This window comes from Macrotis lagotis, chromosome 2 (assembly GCF_037893015.1).
Source record: "Macrotis lagotis isolate mMagLag1 chromosome 2, bilby.v1.9.chrom.fasta, whole genome shotgun sequence".
In the NCBI taxonomy this organism is placed as follows: domain Eukaryota; kingdom Metazoa; phylum Chordata; class Mammalia; order Peramelemorphia; family Peramelidae; genus Macrotis; species Macrotis lagotis.
The window spans coordinates 220,565,353-220,588,378 of record NC_133659.1 but is presented as its reverse complement, the minus strand read 5'-3'; the positions used below and the strand labels follow the sequence as shown (position 1 = coordinate 220,588,378).

The 23,026-nt window shown below is 36.6% G+C and overlaps 1 protein-coding gene across 3 annotated transcripts in view; it reads left to right on the top strand.

Moving 5' to 3' along the window:
- The window catches only part of ASPSCR1 (ASPSCR1 tether for SLC2A4, UBX domain containing), a 137,568-nt gene that overhangs the window by 13,094 nt on the left and 101,448 nt on the right, over positions 1-23,026 (top strand). For all 3 annotated transcript variants that reach the window (XM_074224855.1, XM_074224857.1, XM_074224856.1), the window contains exon 4: positions 5,292-5,392. In XM_074224855.1, coding sequence (XP_074080956.1) covers positions 5,292-5,392 — 101 coding nt within the window. The remainder of the gene's footprint in view (positions 1-5,291; positions 5,393-23,026) is intronic.

Genomic DNA, 23,026 nt, shown 5'->3' with positions numbered 1-23,026 from the left:
CTCTCACCTCCACAAAGGAGTGAGTTCAAAGTGTTCTTTCATAGCTTTCATTAGCATCCTGTTTGAGCTTTATAATTTTGTTACATTTACTTTTGTGTTTTTGATATGGTGATCTTTCCATTTACATTGTTGTAGTTGGTTGTGTATATTGTTTTCTTGTTTCTGCCTACTCCATTCTGCATCAAGTCACCAATTATTAGCTATCACAAAAAAGTACTGCTATAAATATTTTGGAGTATATCAGGGTTTTCTTCCTGACAATAGTTTCTTCAGAGCTAAAGCCCAGGATCAGAATCTCTAGTTCAAAGAGAATTGACATTTTAGTAATTTTATTTGCATAATTCAAAATTGCTATCTAAAATGCTTAAATTATTTCACAGCTCCACTAACATATGTTAGCATGACTATTCTACAACCTACCCACATTGATTATTTCTTTTTTTTTTTCATTTTTGCCAATGTGCAGGTTATGTGGTAAAACTGCAGTTATTTTGATTTACATTTCTCTTAATAGAAATTTGGAGTTTTCTTTCATGTGATTGTAGATACATGACAATTCTTTTTAAGAACTATTTGTTGAAATCATTTGACCATTTATCTATTTTATCATGACTATCCTAATATGTATTTGTTAATTGTTTATATGTTTTGGATACCAAATTCTTATCAGAGAAATTTGATATGAAGTTTTGTCCAATTTGACCATTTCTCTTTTTTTATCTGAAGTGCGTTAATTTTGTGCAGAAGTTGAGTTTTAAGTAATCAGTTATCTTTTTTATATTGTAATTATCTTTATTATTTAGTTAAGAATATATCAGCTATCTGCAATGGTATCTGATCAATTTTTCTTCCAATTTTTTAGAGTAGGATCTTTATGATTATGATTATTTTTGTTTTTTATTATGGGGCCATGGTGTTAAGTGACTTACCCAAGGTCGAATGACTATTAAGTATCAAGTGTCTGAGGCTGGATTTGGACTCCAGTCTTCCTGACTCTAGGGCTAGTGCTCTATACTGTCCCACTTAGCTGCTGTGGAGTTTTATATCCATTTATATTTTTTGTTGATGGTGTAAGGTGTGGTCTAAGCCTTATTTCTGTCAGACTGCTTTCCAGTTTTCCTAATAGTTTTTATTAGAGAAGGGATTTTTTTCTCCTGGGATAATTTATATTTTCCTTGTTATCAAATACTGGGTTCTATTACTTTTGAACTTCCCTTGTCTAGATTGTTTTATTATTATTTTTTAACCAATACTAGATGATTCAGATGACTGCTCTTTCATAATGTAATTTGAAGGCTGGAACTGCTAGTTCCTCTTTATCCCTCCTTCTTGTCATTATTTCTCTTAACATTCTAGAGTTTATGTTTTTCCAAATGAATTTTGTTATTATTTTGCCATGTTGTATAAAGTCTTCCCTTGGTGATCATATGGTTGACAGCATTAAAGGTAGAAATTAATTTTTATACTTTTGCAATTTTTGTTATAGTGTGAATACTGAATATTCCTTCAGTTATTTAAAAATAGTTAACATTTATATAATGCTTACTATATTTCAGGCATATAATCTCAGTTTAATTTTGTATTATGTCTTGGTTTTTTAAGATGTTTCTTGTAAACCACAAATTGTAGGGTTTTATTTTCTTATCCAGTCTACTGCTTTTTTTTGTTTTATTGGCTTGTTTAAATCCATTCACATTTCACATTATGAGAATTAGGTTTATGTTTTTCTCTGTCTCTAATATTTGGTTTTTGGTTTTTTTAATAAAAATTTCCCCCTATCTTCTGCTAGTACTGTGTTCCTTTACCTTTAACCTATTTCTTTGCTACCTCTTTTCAGTTCTTCCTCCCTTTTCATACTCTTCTCTGTAGACTTTCCTTTTTCTGAGACAAGTATTTATTCACAGATGCCTGAACTTGTTGATTGGGTCTGGAGGCTATATTTCATTTTATTGTTGATATTTTCCTTGCTGATTCATCTGCTTATGATCAATATTTCTTTTTTCTTAGATCTTTGATAATTATAATCTTTATTTCCCTCTGATTTTGCCATGTTCATTTTCTGACCCTGTCTCCTCTAATGTTGGTTTCTTTGGGGGGCTAGATTTCAAAGTGATTCAGCTTCCTCCTATTCTATATAATTAATGATTCACCAGTTTAAGTCTCTGCCCCAAGTATTTTTGGGTTAGTCAGAAATGGCCCCATCTGACTGCTGTGCCCTTTCCCGTATACTTAGTGGAATGTTTTAGCCCCTACTCTGTCTGTAGTAGTCTATTTCCTTCTTCTATGTTGCTTTTATAGAATTCCACTGGCATATCATAGCTTTGTAGCACTGATGCTAAGGGTTGATTTACCGTACCACTGGCAGGACTGCTGTGCTGGAGCTATAGGATTGTGTCCCTCAAGAGACTTTTGTTTCTGATGGGGCTGCCACATTCTTTAGTCTTTCACTCCCCAAGCAATTATCTGTAGCCTGAAGTCTAGTCCCTGTGACACTGGAAAGAGGGAGAAGGAATGAAGGTGTGGCACTGGGTTTTGTTGTTTACCTGTTTTCATGCATCAGATCCTTAAGAGGTGCTGAGTGAGTTTAGGATCAATTCATATTTTTGTTTGTTTTTTATTTTAACCTTCTTTGAGGTTCTAGGTGCCCTAAACCATGGAGTTGCTTTATCTTTAGTACTTAATTTCTGTTTATTCTGTTTAAGAGAGGTTTGAGATATTGTGGATATCTGAGACAATATCTGATCTTTTATCTTGTTGCTCATGTAACCTAGAAGTCTCAATACTGAAGCTTCTAATTGATTGTCAAGAAGGAACCTTTTAGGTTAAACTGATTTTAACTTACATAGATTGAGTGACTGATGTATGCTATGGTTGCCTCTGCCAGGGGATCCTAGTTCTGTCTAGAAAAAGTATAGGGAAGAAAAGACATAGGGAATATTATAATCTTCTGGTTCTTCCATTTCTTTAAATATTCTTTCTTATTTTGATGACTTTTTATTTCTTGTGGCTATCATTCAGTTCTTGAATCTCTGCATTTTATCCTTGTGATTTTTTTCTTTTCAAGAACTCATCCACTTTAGCAGTTTCAATTATGATCTGTGTCAAAATCTGTTTTTCTCTAGTCTTGTTAATTTATTTGAGATTCAGTATCATAAGGTACTTAGGGCATCTTTTTTGTTGTTGTTGTTGTTTGTTTTTGCAAAGTAGTGGAGTTAAGTGACTTGTCCAAAGTCACACAGCTAGGTAATTAAGTTTGTGAGGCTGGATTTTAACTGAGATTCTCCTGACTTCAGGGCTGGTGCTTCATCCTCTGGGCCACCTAGCTGCCCCTTGTACTTAGGATATCTTGAATGGTCTACCATCACCATTAACTTGCCATGTTTAAAACTGAATTCATCATCTTAGTCTTAGGCTGATTCTTCCCAGCCTCTCTCTTTCTATTACTGTTCTCTTGATTCTCCTACTCCTTTCCTCTTCTCTATCCCCTGTTTAAACTGTTGTAGGTCATATTTATTTTGTATCTCCCTCATTCCTTATTGCTAGACATCAAGTTCTTTTTGCAGCATGTCTTTTATAAATTTTTCTTTTTTCCTACTGCAGCCTGGTTCAGGGCATTAGTACCTTATACCAGTAGTTCTGTTATACCTCCACATTCCCCCCAGTTTTCCCATTTATCATCTCTCCTGCCTAGAGCTAACTGAGGATATTAGGTAGTAGGATAACTTATTTGCTGATTTGGATTATTTGCATAGAAAAGTCAGTTGTAGTTTGAAAAGTGTTGTTATTTGAAAAGTCTTTTTTTTTTTTTTTGCAAGGCAGTGGGGTTAAGTGACTTGACTGAGGTCACACAGCTAGTGTCTGAGGTCAAATTTGAACTCGGGTCTTCCTGACTGCAGCGGTACTCTAAAGACGAATACTTTTAAATTATAATTTGTTGTCATAGAGATCTTTAGGGCCCGAACTATATGAATAGAGCTCATCTCAATGCCAGTTCAGAGAGAATTGGAACTATATTAAACCGCAGGGATAAAGGATGTTGAGAAGTTTAGGGACAGAAAGGAGGACATAAAGGTAGTTTTCATACTCAAAAGTGGCCATATGTAGTAAATATTTTTAATACATGTATGACTTCATGGACAACTTAAAAAGAAAAATATTATTTTAAGGAAAATTCTTATGGAACTCCTATTTACTTTATATGGAACACAATTTGGAAAATGCTTTAAAATATGATACTTATCAGAAATGAAGTTAAGTAGCTTGAGTGTATTAAAAGAGGGCTGGTTTGAATAGAAAGGAATAGTGAGAAGGATGCCTATTCAGAAGTTTAGACTAGGCCTAAAGCAGATACTAGAAGAGAAAATGGCCTGTTTAGAGTGTTTGTAGAATACCTGGGTTATTAGGTGAATGTCAAGAATAAGAAAGTATGGGGACAGAGGAGTAGTTTTTAAGCTAGTTGTATTCCTGATACTGTAATAGAAATGGAGGTAAACTGCAAAGCAAAAGTATGGGGAAGGGGTAGTTCAAAGTTTGGGAGTTTTGTTCGAGCAAAACTTTGGTCTCAGAACAGAATCTGAAAACATGGTATTAGATTGATCATAAAATTGGGGGAGAAAGTTATTTTAATTTACTGTGCATTCTAAACTGGTATAGTCTAAATTAATAAATTAATAGTTAAACTCTTGAGTAGAGGGGAAGTTTATTACAGGCATTCTTTGTCTTTAGTTCTCTGGGAGATCTGGGTGCTGCTCTTCATTTGCCCATTTGCTAGGGCTTAGGAAAATAGTAGTTTTATTCTTTCCCTAATGCTCCCATTCTGAAGTAGAAACGTACTTGTTGCTTGAAACCATACAACTAAAATCTAGGCTCTTTTTGGTCTGTGACTGTTGTCAATTGTCATTCAGGTAGAAAAGAAACTTTTTTCTAACAGATTTTCTACTCCCATTGTTTCATATAAATCTCACATTGTGGGTTTTTTTTTTTTTTTTGGCAAGGCAATGGGGTTAAGCACTTGCCTAAGATCACACAGGTAATTAGTAAGTATCTGAGGTCAAATCTAAACTCAGGACCTCCTGATTCCGGGGCTGGTGATTTATTCACTGCACCACCTAGCTGCCCCTCCACATTGTGTTTTGAAGGAGGGTCACCAGATAACATTTTTTTACTTTGTACTTTTGCAATTATGTTGTTTGGTTCAGTCTCTCTCTGTAGTTTAGTATTTGAGGATAAAAAAGCTGTTATCCTTGCTAATTAATGCATCTAATTTTTTTTTTGCCTTTTCCCCCCCATAGGTTCGAATTGCATTGCAATTGGATGATGGCACTAGGTTACAAGATACATTTTGTTCTCGTCAGACACTCTGGGAAATTCTTGTTCATTTTGTTCAAACCAGGTAAGAAAAAATTATGAATGTTTATCATACATTCTTCAGGGGTAGAAGGTCCTGAATCCTATTTTAAGTATGTGACATTGCCAGGCCTGTGATTGGGAATCTAAAGAACTGGTTAATTCTGGGTGATTTGTATTAGTTAGACTTTTGGGTATTAGACTTATGGTGCTCTAAGATTTTTTTTTTTTTGAGAAAACTGGTTTTAAGTTTAACTTATTTGAAATTAGAATGTTGGTTTTACAGTTTCTTTATAATAAGGTTGGAATAAACTCCCTCATTAAGTTTCCTGTTTAAAGTTATTAACCCTTAATTTTGGATATTATAAGAGGAAGGGAACAAGTAGCTTTAATTCTCTTCAAGGATCCTGAGACTTGATAGATTATGAGGGAGAAAATAAGATTTTTTCTCCCAGAAAATGACTTAATACTTTGGAGATCCTTAAATGGGAGAGAAGGAAAAAGGTAATTCCTTTATTAATAAACCTTGATTAATAAAGAACCTACTTTATAACAGAATTAGTTCTATTTTGTAAAAAACAAACCAAATCTTCCTTCCTCTAAAGCTTTATATTTATGTGAAACAATACTATCCTTCAACATTTGACTCTGAAGAAATGTCTATTAAGCTTGTGCTTTGCTCTGTAGTTCCAGCTAACCCTGTCAAATTGGACAGGAGAAAAAAATCTTATAGCATTTATATGTTGAAAGTAAACAGGTAAACAGGGCCAGCCCTAGGCATGTAAAATCAGAAGTCTCAGTTTTGTATTCTTGGTCCTGGGGCAGACCTCTTTAGGTGCCTAATGACCTCTTGTTCTTTAGCCTGGAAAGGCACAATTTATACTTTGGTATGAGTGAATTAAGTCAATCACAGATTTACATTTTAAGCCTTTTATTTCTGATTATAGAAAAAAAAAGCCTTCCTGAAATTTCAGGCATTTCAGAAATTTTAAGAGTTTCTGAAATCAAACTTCTTACTAGTTTGATACTAGTTTAGTCCTTTTAGATAATTAGGATGAAAATGAGGATAGGATAGAGGAGTTTGTCTTTAATTTCTCTGACCTTAGTTTATCCATTGCTTTTTTTGGAAAAGAAGAAATCAGGAACAGGTCTGGCTCTAGCTACTGGAGGTCAGAAGTTAATTTTTTTTTTTTCAATCAGTGAAAGTCCACCTCTACACCCTTCTATATCCCTCCTTTTCCCCTTGAGAAAGCAAGAAAAACCAAATCCCTGTTACAGATGTATAGTCAAACAAAACAATTTTCAGCATTTGTCATGCCCATATAGCATGTAAAGATAGTTTTCAGTGTTCTTTTTTTTTATAAGATTTTGAGTTCCAAATATTTCTCCCTTCTTTCCTTCCCTTTTCCACCTCCCTCCCCAAGACAACAAGCAATCTGATACAGATTATGCAAATGCAATCATGTTGAACCTTCTATCCATTCCATACATATTATGTATATATTTAAAAATGTACATGTTGTCTCCCCTATTGAGTTTCTTCAGGGCAAGTATGATTTTCACTTTTATCTTTGTTTCTCCAGAGTTTAGTGCAGTGCCAGGAACTTTATAAGTTGCTAATAAATGCATTTTGTTTGATTACCTTATTAGTCATCTTATTTGACTTATCACATTTCTAAGAGCTATCTAGAGTTTATCCCATTTATCAAAAAGGTATAAATACCTCATAAAAGTGGGAGATATAGTAACTTCAGAACTCAGTGAATGATTAAGGAGTTGTACCTCTTCAAAGATTTCTCCTTTAGGGGGCATGTTGGAGCTGTGGTCAAGTAGTTGAAGGGTTGAAGGGCAGTCACATAGAGGAAGGATTAGATTTACTCTGTTGGCCCCATAGATCAGAATTAGGAACAATTGATTGAAGTTGAGGGGTGGAAGATTTAGTCTTGATCTAAGAGGAAATTTGTGACAAAGCTATTCAGAGGAAGAATGTACTAGCTCTGGGGGAATTGGGTTCCCTCTCACCAGAAGTCACTTTAACTAACCTGTGATGGTGGGTCACTTGTCTCTAACATTCCTATTATTCTAGTGCATCAGACAGCCCTGGTTTCTCCTTTTTGGTGTAGCAGTTTCTTTTATTGTTACCTTTATTGTTTTGAGGATAAAGTTATTAAAATACTATAAGAATTTTATAACTGCTCTACTTTGCTAGAGCAAATGTTTCAGTAAGTATCCTTATGCATTTAAATCAGCAACAATAATAAAAATACCACCTTTTCTTCCAAGGCTCTTTTTTTACTAGCCAGATTTTTTAAACCAAGGCTAAATAATTTTTAACAACATTGTTCTCTGTATCTTCTGATCTTATCATGTGTTCAGAATAACTAGAAGTATACAGTAGCCATTAGAATCTCTTGAGAGATTCTTGGTCATGTTTGAGATTCATGTGTTCTCTTATTTATATCATTATTAAATAACTGTTTCAGCACCCTTTAACAGTACTCCTTCATTATTTTTCTCTTCTTCCTTCTACTATCACCACTATCCCCTGATGTTACCCTTGGAACCTGTTTCCTTATTGTTCTCTCCAGAGATAGCCCAGTTTCCCCTACGCTGGGAAGAACTGTATATATTGTAGATGTTCAAGTATTCAACGAATCTTTCCTTACGTCTTTGTTTTATATACTTTCACTGTCTTGACAGTGAGAATTACTCTCTTCCTTTTTATTCTTCTCCATTTTTGTTACATTTCTTAAGCATTTCTCTGAAGAACATCTTCATTTTGTTTACCTGATAAGAAACTGGATTTCTCTAGTTCTTACATTTTACCTTCTGGAAGGAAGAATAACTTGTAGTTTTTTAATAAGAGGTTGTTACATGCTATTGGCAAAGACACAAACATAGTACACTGTCTGAAGGATACAGCAGAATTGTCTTTACCTTCCATCCTTACTCGAAGCAATTTCCAGAGTGCTTTTTTTGGGGGGGTGGTAGTAACTCTTGGATAACCCTTGGAACTGGCTACTATGGCAAACCACTTATTTCCAAGATGCAGACTGAATGGCATCCACTTTTCTCCATTTCTGCCCCTGTTCTCCAGAATCTTTTTTCTTGGACACAGGTTTCCTAGTCCCTCTTGGAAGGTAAGGCTTAATAACAAGTAGATGAATCACAGGGTCCTACAGAAATGAAATCCATTTAATAGTGTCCACACCTCGTTTAATGCAAGGTGCTCCTTCTGGAACCTTTTTCACTGGTGCTGGCTTATTCTTCGAAGGGCAGAAGTCATGCTAATTTGATGCGAAGGACAAGTCAGCACATTTTTTTGTTCAGAGCATGCTTTGCTTGGCTGATAATGGTATGAATTCAACAGCCATCTTGGAAAACCTGACTACACTCAGACAGTAGCTTGCAATTAATAGAGATTTCTCAGGCTTAGAGAGGTTGGGTGCTCCATTTACCTCTCCTTTTGCTGTACCCTCTGCTTGAAGCCGCAATTTCTCTGAAGTCAGTTCAAGAACAATGTGGCATTTTTTTGTAAATGTCAAACTAATAAACTGTGCTCCAAAGATAATTCCTCTCTGCTTTTTTTTTTGTGGCTTTGGAAGACTGCACTAGTTTAGATGCTGAGGCTGGTGTGAATTGTGCAGACTGTAGAATGTGCGTTTCTTTATCCTTATTTGGCTTACCTGACTCTTTGACTCTTTGATGATAATAATAAATTATTTATATATATATATATGCATATATATATGCATATATATATATGCATATATATATAAAGTGCTTCTTACACCAACCCTGTGAGATGGGCACTGTTAGGTTCAGAGAGGTTTAGTGATTTGCCCTTGTTCAGAAAGAGGTTGGATTTGAATCCAGCCATCTGCTGATTCCAGGTCTGGTTTGTTTCTGCTAAGTCACACTGTCTTATCAATGTTTGATTCTTTTTTGTTCTTTCCTACTAAATCTTTATGGTTTTTTGTGTTGCCAGAAAGTAGCTATTATCTATATTAGTGTTGGTAGCTCTCATAAAAATAAGCAACGTGGATTTTTCTTTCCTTTCATTCATTTTGCTCAATTGAAAAAAGTAGAAAATTTGTTGTTATTCTTGAATTGGGGTAGGGGAGGGGATATGTGTGTTGGGGGGTCCTTTTATCAACCTATACTTCTTTGATCTTAGGAATAACAAGTCACATTTAAAATTTCAGTTTATTGAATATATGCTTTCTTTTCTCCTGGTGGCCTGAATTCTACCTCGATTTCTAGTATATGCTGGTATTTCTAACTTGTTTTCACCTAGATGAGACAGAAAAGGTAGAATTCCCTTAAGATAGAGTTCAATTTCTACTGAGAGAACAAGGATCTTAGATTTAATGCATTTATTGGTTGGATATTTAGCTCATCTGTCTTCCCTCATTTAAATCCAATTCACTTGCAAGTCATGGTATCACTTTCCTAATGTTATAGTCCTCTTTGAGGAGATAGGACAAACAATAACAGAAGAGGTCCAATGACATCAACAGATTGAGGTCTTGACTTGTAGATGGATTGGATTTAAGTGAAGCAGAGCATCCTTATAACTAGGTCATTTCTGACATTCATACTGATGCTTCTTCAAACTCCCTAACTTCCCAATTCTTCTTTAAATTCTTTGACCTCCTCTACTCCACTTCAACCACAAAAAGGGATGGTCATAGCCTGGATCTAACCATTACCCACAAATGGTCCTCTTCCATGACCAAAAGCTCTGACATTCCTTCCTTTAACCATAACCTCTACTCATTAAATCTTTCCCTCTGCCTCACCCTTTCTAAGCCTATTCTAAATTGACCTTGCCTCAATCCTTCTACCCCTCACTTCTTTCGCGGGTTATTTATTCATGCTATGGCTTCACTTTCCATACTTTCTTAGTCTTAATCCTATGGTTAACTTAATTTATTTCCATAATGTCATCAACTCTTGAATCACTTTGTTCTATCATAACATACTTTGTCAAATTGCAACCCTTTGTTACTCCTACCAACTGCTTCCACTTTACTACTTATGTGCTGGTGAATAGAGGTGAAGGAATTCACATAATTGAGGTGACTTGGTATAATACTGATTTGTTATCTAATCTCAACTGCCCCCCCCCAGCAAAATCCTTTTATTCCATAATTAATTTCTTTCTTATCTCATTCCCCACAGTAGCTATTCCAAATCTCCTCTTCTCTTCAAGCCTTCCACAGCTCTCCTTTACCTTTTCCTCTCAGCTTTGGACTTCACTTCTTATTTTGTTGAGAAATTTAGGGGCGGCTAGGTGGTACAGTGGATAGAGTACTGGCCCTGAAATCAGGAGTACCTGGGTTCAAATCCGACCTCAGACACTTAATAATTACCTAGCTGTGTGGCCTTGGGCAAGCCACTTAACCCCATTTGCCTTGCAAAAACCAAAAAAAAAAAAAAAAGAAAGAAATTTAACAGTCCATCTGCCCTGAGTTCCCTGTTCTCTCCTCTTTATCTTAAAATCACATGGCATCCCTTCCCATTCTCTCCTGCTTTATTCCAGTTTCTATGACCTTTTTTCCTAAATCCAGTCCCTCCACATGTGGGAAATTGAATCCATCCCCTTTTATTTTTTACCAGCACATTACTCACTCATTTATACCTTCTCTCTAATCTTCAACCTTTCCCCACCTACTAGGTTTTCCTCTACCAAATGTCCGTTTCTTCATCTTTAAAAAACTTTCACTAGACCCCAAACTTTACTTATCATCATCTTTTTTGCAAATGACTCTCAGATCTGCTAATATAGCTCTAACTTCTTCTCAGTTTTCAGGCTTACGTCTCTCCAACTGTCTTTTGGATTTGTCAAACTGGTTGTCTTGTAGACTTATTAAACTCATCATGTTCAAAACTGAACTCTAGTTGAAACTAGGGGTGGGAGAGATGAGAAAGTCTTTTTATCAGTTTATAATCTATTTCCTTACCTTTACCATTAGGATATGTCCCTTTTAAAATTTTAGTTTCCTTTAAAAATTGTTTCACCTCTTTGTTTCTGTAAACAGTCCCTTCTTCATAACTTCCCTATAGAACACTAGCCCTGGAATCAGGAGGACCTGAGTTCAAATGCAGCTTCATGCACTTGAGGCTTTATCTGTGTGACCTTGGGCAAGTCACTTAACCCTGATTACCTCTCATTCAGGACCATCTCCAGTGTCCTGATTCATATCTGGCCATTGGGCCCAGATGGCTTCAGAAGAGAAAGTGAGGGTAGTAACTTTGAGTAAGTCCCCCTCATTCAACTCCAATTTACCTCCTTGTTGTCATGGTCTTCTTTGAGTACAAAGGAACAACATTAATGTCAAGAATGCTCCCACATTTCCAGTTACACCAAGCTTGCAACCTAGTTGTCATGCTCAATTCTTCACCCTTTCTCATCTTCTGTGCTGCCAAGTTCTGTAGATTTCACCTTTATAGCATTTGTTATACATCCCCTTCTCTTCACTGACATTACCACCCTGAGGGTAGGCTCTCATCACTTCATCCCTGGACTTTTCCAGTAGTCTTCTTGGTTAATTTCCCTTACTCAAATCTCTCCAATCATCCTTTACCCAAAACATCCTCTACTGAAAACATCTTCATATTCCCCCAATCAAAAAAACTATAGGGCTTCGCTATATAGCCTTCAGTATCAAACAGAAAATTCTATTTTGCCTTTAAAATCTTTCAAGACCTGACTCCTTCCTCTCCTTCTTCCCTCCCTTTCCAGTATTCTTACACCTTGGCTCCCCTCCACATACTCTACCTTCTAGTGATATTTGCCCCCTGTTTCTCATGTGACACTCTTCTGATATCTAGTTTTTGTTTTTTTAATAGTATTTCTTTTTTTAAAATAATTTTATTTATTTAAGGCAATGGGGTTAAGTGACTTGCCCAAGGTCACACAACTAGGCAATTATTAAGTGCCTGAGGTCACATTTGAACTTGGATCCTCCTGACTCCAGGGCCAGTGCTTTATCCACTATGCCACCTAGCTGTCCCTGATACCTGGGTTTTTTACTAGTCATCTGCCATACTGCCTTTACCTCTTTTTCTCTCTCTCTCTTCTAGCTTCTTTGGCTTTGCTCAGATCTCATTGAAAGTCCTCCATTCTTCAGTAAGTCTTTCTTTCTCTTTCTTTTCTCTCTCTCTCTCTCTCTCTCTCTCTCTCTCTCTCTCTCTCCTTTTCTTTCTCTTCCTCTTTGTTTTCCTTCCTTCCTTCCTTCCCTTTTTTATTTTTTATTTTTGCAAGGTAATAGGGTTAAGTGACTTACTCAAGTCACCCAGCCAAACAAGTATTGAGTCTCTGAGGTTAGATTTGAACTGGGTTTTCTAGATTCCAGGGCCTGTGCTCCACCTAACTGCCCCAAGAAGTCTTTCTAAGTCTTAATCTTAATGCCTCTTTTCTTTTTGGCGGGCGGGGGAGGGAAAAAGTATTAGTGAAACTTCCTAGATATGGGTTTATTTTTGGCAAGGTGTTGGGGCGAGTGACTTGCCCAAGATCACACTGCTAGGTAATTATTAAATGTCTGAGGCCAGATTTGAACTGGGTCCTCCTGACTCCAGGGCTGGTGCCCTATCTAATATGCCACCTAGCTGCCCCTTAGATACGTTTTTAATGAGCAATTTATTTTTTCATGTAAAAGAATAGAATCCAATGAAATAATCATTTTAAAAAACCTATGTGTTTTTAAAGATTTCTGTTTTAATGCCTTTCTTCTGAGATTACTTCTCATTTGTCCTGCATATGATTTGCTTGTATATAACTGTCCATGTTGTCTTCCCAATTAGAGTCTGCATTCTTGAGTTTAAGGACTGGTTTTTACCTTAAGCACAACCCAATTTAACAAAACACAGTATTTGGCATAAACTAGGTGCTTAATAAATACTAGTTGACTGACTGATCATCCTATCATATTTCCCCATGTATAAGATGCTCCCATAGATAAAGACACACCTTAATTTTGGAGTCCAAAAGTTGAAAAAAGAATGTATTTACATAAAGTTATTGAACTCAAGTTTTATTCATCATGAAATTCAAGGACCTTCTGCTCATAGACTTCAGGCATCTTTTGAGCAAGTCTGGTACATTTAGTCCATTCCATTTCATGAACCTGAAGCACCAATTGTGTCCTCCTTTAAAATCAGTCATTCATCAGCAATTTTCATCAGCAATTCTTATCTCAGACACAGGAATTCCAATTGCCCTTTGATCCATATCTTCAATTTCCTCTCGAAATCAGGCCATTTTGCTGACTTGCCTCTCAAGGCCTTCTTCTGCCATGGTGTTTTCAGTTGGGTTTCTTCTTTCTGTAGTGAGTCTTGGATTGTTTTCTCAGTTGGAGGAGGACCAAACTTAGGTTCAGCAGCACGATTTCCATTCACTTTTGCAAACTGGATCACTTTTCACTTGAATTCAGCATTGAACAAAAATCTTTTGTGAGTCATTTCTGGGCAGAAAGTGGCAAAATGTAACCTTAATATACCACTAACAAATGCGAAACAATGAGCTCAAAAGATAACAAGGGTGAAAAGGCAGAAATGCAAGTAAAAAAAATCTACCACCACTATATAAGATGTTCCCAATTTTTAGACCCCAAATTTTTTGAAAAAGGGTGCATTTTCTATATGCGGAAATATGTATATCTTTCCACTTTCTATGAACCAAAATCCTGAAACATGCCATCTATACTCATTGTTCCAGTTTCTGTCCTCTCACTTCTAGCCTTATTAAACTAACACTGCTGCGTCCAAAGTTGCCAGTGGCCTCTTTAAAAAAAATTTTTATTGATATCTTCGATTTTTATTACCTGAATTTTTCCTTGTATCTCTTTCCCCTTCCCAGATAGTCATTCCATATTACTATTTTTTTTATGTAACAAAAAAGGAGGAAGAAAAAAGATTCATAAAACTGATTAATACATTGAAAAAATCTGAAAATTTATTCAGTGTGCACACCTGTAGACCTCTCTCCTCTGAATGAGGAATTTGGAGGTATCTTTTCTTATCTCTACTTTGGAACCATGCTGGTTTTCTTTATAAATTTTTCAATATTCACATTGTAGTTTATGGTGGTTTTTTTTCTATTTTCATCGTTGTAGTGATTTTGTATCATTTTCTTGGCTTTGTTTAATTCACTCTCATTCCAATTTATGTTTTTTTCATGCTTCTCTATATTCCTCATATATCTTTGCACAATGATATTTTATTGTATAATCAAAGTGTGTTTCCTCTCAGTTGTAACTTTGGTAGTCTTTTCTTAGATCTTATTGTTCTTGACCTTTGTGTTATGTTTGACACTTCTGATCACCCTTTTTTCCTTGACACTCTGCTCTCTGTATTTTCAGAGCATTACTTTTTCCTGGCTTTCCTACTGTTTTTTTTTCTCAATCTGCCTACTCTGTATACTCATCATTTATGCACAACTCTAAAATCTGACCTGTACCCTTTTTTCTTTCTGTACTTTTTCTCAGAGATGTCATCAACTCCTAGGGGTTTACTTATTTATCTCTCTGTAAGCAACTCACAGATCTCATGCTTGAATTCCAATCTCTCCCCTGAGACCTTATTTAATGTTCCATAGACATCACAAACTCATCGAGTCCAAAACAGAATTTGTCATCTTCCCCCTAATCCCACCCTTTTTCTCAGTCTTTGTATCTCTGTTGAAGGTACCACCTTCTGATCTTCTCCCAGATTTATATCCTTGGAGTTATCTTCGACTTCTCTTGCTCCCTCAATTATTCAACAGTTTATTGTCTACTTTGTGCCAGATCGAGGATATAAGTATAAAGACTGGAAGTTTATATTCTAAGGGAATATAAAGGGAAGAAAATAATTAATACATATATAAATATATATATATATGCAACATGAATAGCAAGTGAATAATTACAAAATTATATACAAAGTAGTTAAAATACAAGATAGTTTGAGAGGGAGGGCTCTCGAGGCCATCTGTAGAGGCTTCATGCAGAAGATGGAGCTTGATCTGTGTTTAAGGGAAGACAGACTCTGAGACAGGAGATGGACTGTTTGGATTGGATGACAGAAATTCCAAATCTTTCCTTTTCTCTTTTCATCCCTTTTTCCCTTCTTAGTTCAGCCCTTCATCACCCTTCACCTAGGCTGTTGAGATGCTTCCTATGTGATATCCTTCTCCTTGAAGTTTCTCCTTACTTTAGATTGCCGAAGTGATTTTCATTAAACCTAGAACTGACCACATCATTCATTATATTCTATTGATTCTCGTTTGCTGCTGAGATAAACTATAAACTCTTCTATTTAGATTTCTCAATCTGGCTTGAGCCCTAGAAAACTTGACCCCATTCTCTTTTTGCAGCTTCCTGTTACATGATTCCTCTTTTTGTAATCTTTGACTTGCCCCCATCTCCTGAGGTTCTGAACTTTTACATTGGCTATTCCCTGTGCCTGTAATTCATACTCTCCACATTTCTTCCCCATTTCTTCCCCATAAAATGCTACTTTTTCTTTGAGATATACAGGCTGCATCTACTTTCTATATGAAGCTCTTACCAGTTAGTGCTTTCCCTTCCTAAGTATTTTGTATTTAACTTCCTTGTCTTAATTTGTACTGTCTTTATATTAGATATATATGTACTCGTCTCCTACATTAAAATGTAAACTCTTCCTGAGTAGGGATTATTTCTTTTTTTATGCTTGTATTCCCAGTGCCTAACAAAGTGCCTGGCACAAGGAAAGTGCTCTATAAATACTTGTTGATTGATTTATTGAAGGAGTTTCCAGCCCTCATTTTGGAGATGCTGCCTTTTCCTCTTGGTGATGCATCTGAGTTGGCAGAGAAGATCGGCTTAGGTCTTGAAGTTGCACCTTTGTCAGTTTCTTTGTTTTGGTCTAGGGAGTGTCTCTGGCCTTTGGTTTAACTTGGCTGAAGTTTGTATGACCCAGCCCCAATTCTGTTAAACCAAAACAGAAAGCCCAAGAACACAAAAGAGCTTCAAATATCTTACCTTACTTAATGAGCCTGATCGCTGGGAACTGTATATTTTATGGAAGTGGGATGGTTAGACATGTAATATGATGAACTGCTTAGTTAAAAAGCTAGCATCCGCAAAAGCAAATAGTAACAGACATTTAACCCACACCAACAGAGTAGATTTCTTGGACTTTGCTAGGGAATGTTATGTCAACAGAAGGTCTACTAAAACGGACTTCTTTGTTTCTCATGGACAAATTAATGAACCACCTACTTTTGTAAATTCCCTATGCCTATTAAACTCTGAAGAGACAAAACTGTCGTGTGTGTGTGTGTGTGTGTGTGTGTGTGTGTGTGTGTGTGTGAGAGAGAGAGAGAGAGAGAGAGAGAGAGAGAGAGAGAGAGGTTTACATATTCCTATGATCTAGTTTCTCATGATCCATCTAGATAACTGTTTTGCCATGGACTCATGCCTATTGGATATGAACCCTGGTTGCTGGGTCTTCTCCACTTTCCTTGAAGATGTTTAGAACTTTTTGGGAAAGGTTGTGCAGAGGAAGCATTATGGCTCTTCCTAGTGCGTGAGGGGAAGTCTCCTAAATCCACTGGAATTTCCCCCCGGGTCCCCACTGTCCTCTGAAGGGAGATCTCTGCTAATTGGGATTGCAGAAGGTCTGGAAGCGATTGCAAGCTGCTCCTCCCCTCAGCGTGCTGCAGTCCTCACACACAAGATGTTTACAGGCCCTCTCAGATCCCAACATGAGGGAATCTAATCTGCCTGCCATTTCCCTTTGGAGGAGCCACACATCAAAGCCAGTGCTGGGCGTTTGATGTGCCGGACAGCCTCGGAAGGCGCATGTAATGTATTATCACGAAAGAGGGAGGGCACAGGGAAGGCAGTGGGCTCAGGGAAGAAAACAAGGCCATTAAGGATCTCATGTTTGTTTTTCTCCCTCTTTTTTCTGTTTGTGATTTGTAGTTCCCAGAGATGGATTGAAATTTCAAGTCTCATGGGAAGGATCATGAGAGAGAGAGAGAGAGAGAGAGAGAGAGAGAGAGAATGTATGGGTGTGGGTGTGTGAGAGAGTGTGTCATTCAGTATATAATGTTGTTTGATTTTAGGAGTTCCTTTTCAGGAATTCTAGTGTTTCAACCTTAAATCTCAAGACTTTGGATTTGGAGTGATGTGGTAGTATGACTGTTTTGGGAATGACCCATTTTTTCACTTCATTTGGCATATAAGTTCCTGGTATATAGAGAAGGTCTAAATTTTCATTTTAGTTCTTATATGCTTCTCCTTTGCCCAGGAAGCTTTTTCCTTTTGACTTTTTTCTACTTCAGCTTGCCTTCTGATCTTTAGCAGCTTGGCTTCCAAGGAGAGTTAGGTGGAATTGGTTGGTTTCTGTCCAGACTGCCCTGATTTTGCCCATGGTCTTGTTTTCTTTTGGTGAAATCTGGCTTCCTAGTGTGTCACAATAGGTGGGTCATACAGATCTTTTGTTCTTTGGTAATGAGGAAGAGCACATACCTCACATTCAATGAACTCAAGAGAAATAAAGTTTGACAATACTAATCCTATCACAGCAGGATGCTGCCCTGTAGTCCAAGATTTGAATGACTACTTCAGATTCAAAGACTTCACTATTAGCTGGCCAACTTCATAAACTGGTAACTTGTTCTCTTCCAATGGCCTGGATTCTATCTCAGGTCCAGGACTCTGTCTTTGAGAGTAGAGAGCTAAGAGAGAACTCTTAGAAACCCTTCTGTGTTGAGTTTGCTTCAGAAGATTTGATGACAGTGACTTTGGGAAAACCTGAATGATGGAGTGGGCAAAGAGTTGATTTAGCTTTTTAGAGACCACTAGGCTCAAAAGACAATGAAAATACCATTACATTGAATAGCCCTTGTTGTCTTTTTTGTAATGTTTCAGGAAAGGGGGAATAAATAAAGGAAGTAATAATAGATTGAGGTTGTTCAGTAGAGGCCTTCTTACCAGAGATTAGAATGGTATAATCCCAGGAGAATTTTTACTATTAGTCTAGTATAGCTCTTGATGGATTCTGTATTAGTGTAGTGATTATGGAGAAAGATGTTAAGCTGTTGTGTGATAAACTGAAGGTTTAACTTTTTTTGGATAAATTGTAGGAAAATAAAAAGGACATTTCAACAGGATAAAGACTCCATGTCCCTTATTGATACTTGGTTGGTTGTGTTCTAGGGTCTTTACCTAAAGTACATATACGGTCATCTTTTTTAGGCTATCTCTGTTATTGTTTATTGGTCTCTCTCACTGTCCTATTGGCATATCTCTTCTCAAATTTTTTGCAGAGATTTGGGACTTGCACAATAAATTCCTTTTCTGACCTTCCATGCGACACTTTTTACTTTGCCCTTAACCTGGACCTTTTCTTTTTTTTTTCTTTTTTCTTTTTTTAGTTTTTTTGCAAGGCAGGTGGGGTTAAGTGGCTTGCCCAAGGCCACACAGCTAGGCAATTATTAAGTCTCTGAGGCTGGATTTGAACTCAGGTACTCCTGACTCCAGGGCTGGTGTTCTATCCACTGCACCACCTAGCTGCCCCAACCTGGACCTTTTCTGCCTTGTTTTCTTACTCCTTTTTCCTATATAGCCTAAAGTATGATTTGGGCAGTAACTTTTTGTTTGAGGTGCAGGGGGAAGAAAAAGGAGAAGTCTTTGTAAATTCCTGTTCCACTTATTCAAGATGGTGTACTGTGCACTATTTATATGAACATATTTCTGTGAAATCTGTAGAAGGAAAAGATTCAAGTATGGGAGGTAGGAATTTCATAGGAATAATTAAATAAGTGGCCCTTAGGTCTGTTGGAATAGGGGTAGTCCTAGGAGAGAGTGATCTGGACTACTTAGATGAATTCTTTCTATTTAGAACAACAGCTCCTTGCAAAGAGATATAGGAAGTGCACGCTCCTTTGGGACCATTAGATTTGGTTATCATAATCTCACAATTTCACAGCATTCAGTTTTGTTTTGTGCGCGCGTGCGCGTGCACACACACACACACACACACACACACACACATTTTCCTGGTTTTGCTCACTTTGTGAAATTCATATGAGACTTCCATACTTCTCTCATATACATTGTCTCTTACAGTGCAGTATTATTCCATACATTCATGTCACATACTCTGGTCATTCTGCATCGATGAATGTTTTTGTTTTTATATCTTTGCAAGTATAAATAGTATTGCTATAAATATTTTGGTGATGTTTGGGACCCTTTTTGTCATTGGCTACTTTGAGGGTATATATCTAGCAGTGATCTCTATATAGATCAAAGAGTAAGAAGTCAGAACTACTCTATTTTCTTTCCTGTTTCATTTGTCTTGAAATAAAGTTTTTTCCACAGTATGAGAAACAGAAATATATCAGAGTCTCTAGACTTTCTTACCACTATTTTCTTGTTTCTTTTCTTGAATTATGACTTCTATCTGTATTTCATGTCATTGCTAGTCATGATTTAAAAAAAAATCTGGTAGGTCTGCAAGTCTGTCTGGTCCTTTTATTTTTTATTTTTTTTTTTTTTAGGTTTTTGTAAGGCAAATGGGGTTAAGTGGCTTGCCCGAGGCCACACAGCTAGGTAATTATTAAGTGTCTGAGACCGGATTTGAACCCAGCTACTCCTGACTCCAGGGCTGGTACTTTATCCACTGTGCCACCTAGCCGCCCCCTGTCTGGTCCTTTTTAAAAAATAACTATCCTATTTCTTTATTTCTCTAGAACCTAATTATTAACTCCTCTAATTGTTTTATTTTTGTAAGTCTTGTCTCCTCAACTAAATTATGAGCTCTTGAGGACAGGGGACCATGTTGTAATTTAATTTTTTACTGCCTTCTACATATTAGGTATTCAGAATATACTCTGTGAAATGAATTCTTTGCTTACTGGAAATCTCATTTAAACAAATCCAGACTCTTACCTGTTCTGTGATACTTTCTCCCATAAAATAATAGCTCATATTTATTTAACTCTTTAAGGTGGAGGCTTGCTATTCATAAAGGATTTTGGTGCAGAATTAGATGTGGGTGTTCTTATTTTGGTGCCAATTTTTCAGTCTTTTGAAGCTCATAGGCCTTTGGTGCCACCCCAACAGGCCAAGTTCAGACCAGAATATAAACAAAAAAGGGGAAATAAGAGTCCAGCTTATATTTGTATTGCTTTTTGAGTCAGTACAAGTAGAAAGGTCTGAGTTATTAGCAAGATGGAATTGGTATATTTTGAGATATCCTAGATTGTTTTCCATACTTAAAGAGAGTTGTTGATATTGGAATTAGAACTGAAAATGCTGAGTTTTCTGTAGGCTCTTGAGGTGCCCAGTGATTTTTTTAGGTTGTTATAAATTCTTAATTCTTTATGTCTAGAGAACAGTATTGGTTGTAGGAATTAGGTTAGGGGAAGCACATTTCATAGAAAGAAAGGCTCTTGATAACCACATTATCCATACAATGGCTCATGCTGGAATCAAGTTAACCTTGTACCTTGGGGTAATGTTTTGGATCACCAAGAAATGGATCATCCAGACTTACACTTGGAATTTTAGTGCTAGAGGTACCTTAGTGATTTTCTTGTCGGAATGAAAAAAAATTGAGAGTTAAACTGACCATCTATTTGAACCTCAGGCTGATCAAAAATCCATTCTAGAACACATCCATATTTATTATTCAGTCTTTGCTTGTGAGGAAATCTACTATTGCTAGAGACAGCCCATTCTAATTTGGGATAACTTTAGTTGTTAGGAAGTTTTTCCTTGTATCAAGCCTAAATCTTCCTCTCTACATTTTCTCTACAACAATTATTTCTAAATTCTGCCTTCTGGAGTCAACAGGCAGGTTCTTGGTCACTCACCCTTTGCTAGATATAATTAAATAAATTATCAAAATGTTATATTTTATTTTGAAAGAGAAGGTATAAGATACAGAGGAGAGATAGAAGGTGACTTTAAAGGGGAAATCACAAGTTGGGAGTACTAGGGAAAACCTTTCACAGAAGGTAGAATTTAAGGTGATTCTGAGAGGCGGAGGTGATGAAGGAGCACATTCTAGGTTTTGGGTTGAGCCTTTGCAAAAGCACATAAGTAGGAGAAAGACTAGAGAGACAGGAAGAGACCAGGTTGTGAAGAGCTTTAATTGTCAAAGAAGGAAGTTTACATTTTATTTTAGAGGGTAGTCACTGAAGTTTGTTGAGGAGGAGAATGAGATGGTCTCATATTAGGAAAATCATTTTGGCAGCAATATGGAAGATGAGTTGGAATGGAGAGAGATTTGAGACAGGGAAACAAAGCCAGAAGGCTTTTGTAATAATCCAAGTGAGAGGTGTTGAGAAGTTAGAATGAATAGTGGGCTATGTCAGTGGATAGAAGGGGTCATCATATACAAAAGATATTGAGGAGATAGTACAAAAACATTGAGGTTGAAAACCTGAGTAGCTTGATGGTGGTGCCCTAAACTGCAATAAGGAAGTTCAGGGAAAGAGTGTGTTTAGTGTTAGGTGTAGGAAAATGAAGTGCCCCTTGGCACTTGGTGATATGGAATTTGAGCTCAGAACAAAGACTCGGACTTATATATAGATCCAGGGGTCATCTGCATGTAGATGTTGGTGAGATCACCACATGAGATAGTGTAGAGAGAAAAGAGGAAAATCTGAAAATACCTGTAGGTAGGTAGTAGTGACATGAATGTTGATTTAGCAAAGGAGACTGATGGTTAAGGAGTAGTCAGATGATAGAAAGAGGACCAAGAAAAGAGACATGAAACCCCACATAGGAGTGTGTATCCAGGAGAAGAAAGTGATCCAATACTATCAAATGCTGGAGAGAGGTCAAGATAAAGTTTGAGAGAAAGTCATTGGATTTGGTAGTTTTCAGAGATCATTAATGATTTTGAAGAGAGATTTTCATTTGAATAATGAATCCAGATGATTTAAAAGAAAGTTAGTGGATAGAAAACTACTTGACTTTTTCTTGGAATTTAAATCTGAGTTGGGGAGCAGAAATATTGCTAGCTGGACTGGTAGATATGAACATGTTTGTAGGCAACAAGGAAGTAGTATATAGAGAAAGACTGATTTTTAGAATGAGGATAGATGATAGTGGGAGTAATATTCTGTAGAAGACAAGACGAGATTAAAGAATGTATGAGTCTGGCATGGTGGTTAGCACATATAGGCATTTGATAAATTCTATTTTGTTTTTGTTTAGAAGATTGGAATGAGAGATTGTCAAACAATTTGCTTAAAATATAGGTTAACTTTTCTTTGTAATATCACTAAACTGACAGATTATCTACAGGTAATTACAGGTTAGTCTGATAACAATCTGTTCTTGAGGAATTTATATACATTCTTTGCACCAATGTTTCCTCTTTTTTGGGGGGGGCGTTGCAAGGCAGTGGGGTTACGTGTCTTGCTCAAGGTCACAAGGTAATTATTAAGTGAGGTTGGTTTTGAACTCAGGTCCTCCTGACTCCAAGGCCAGTGCACTAACCACTGTGCCACCTAGCTGCCCCTGTTTCCTTTTTTTGCTGTTTGCTAACCATCCTGTTTTTTAACACTCAAAGTCAAATTCACTATAGTTAAGATTGATTTTATTTTCAGTTCCAGATTCTCTCTTTTCTTCTTCCTCCTAATGATGTGTTGAAAAGGCAAGAAAAGTAAAACTTTTCTCTCTCTCTC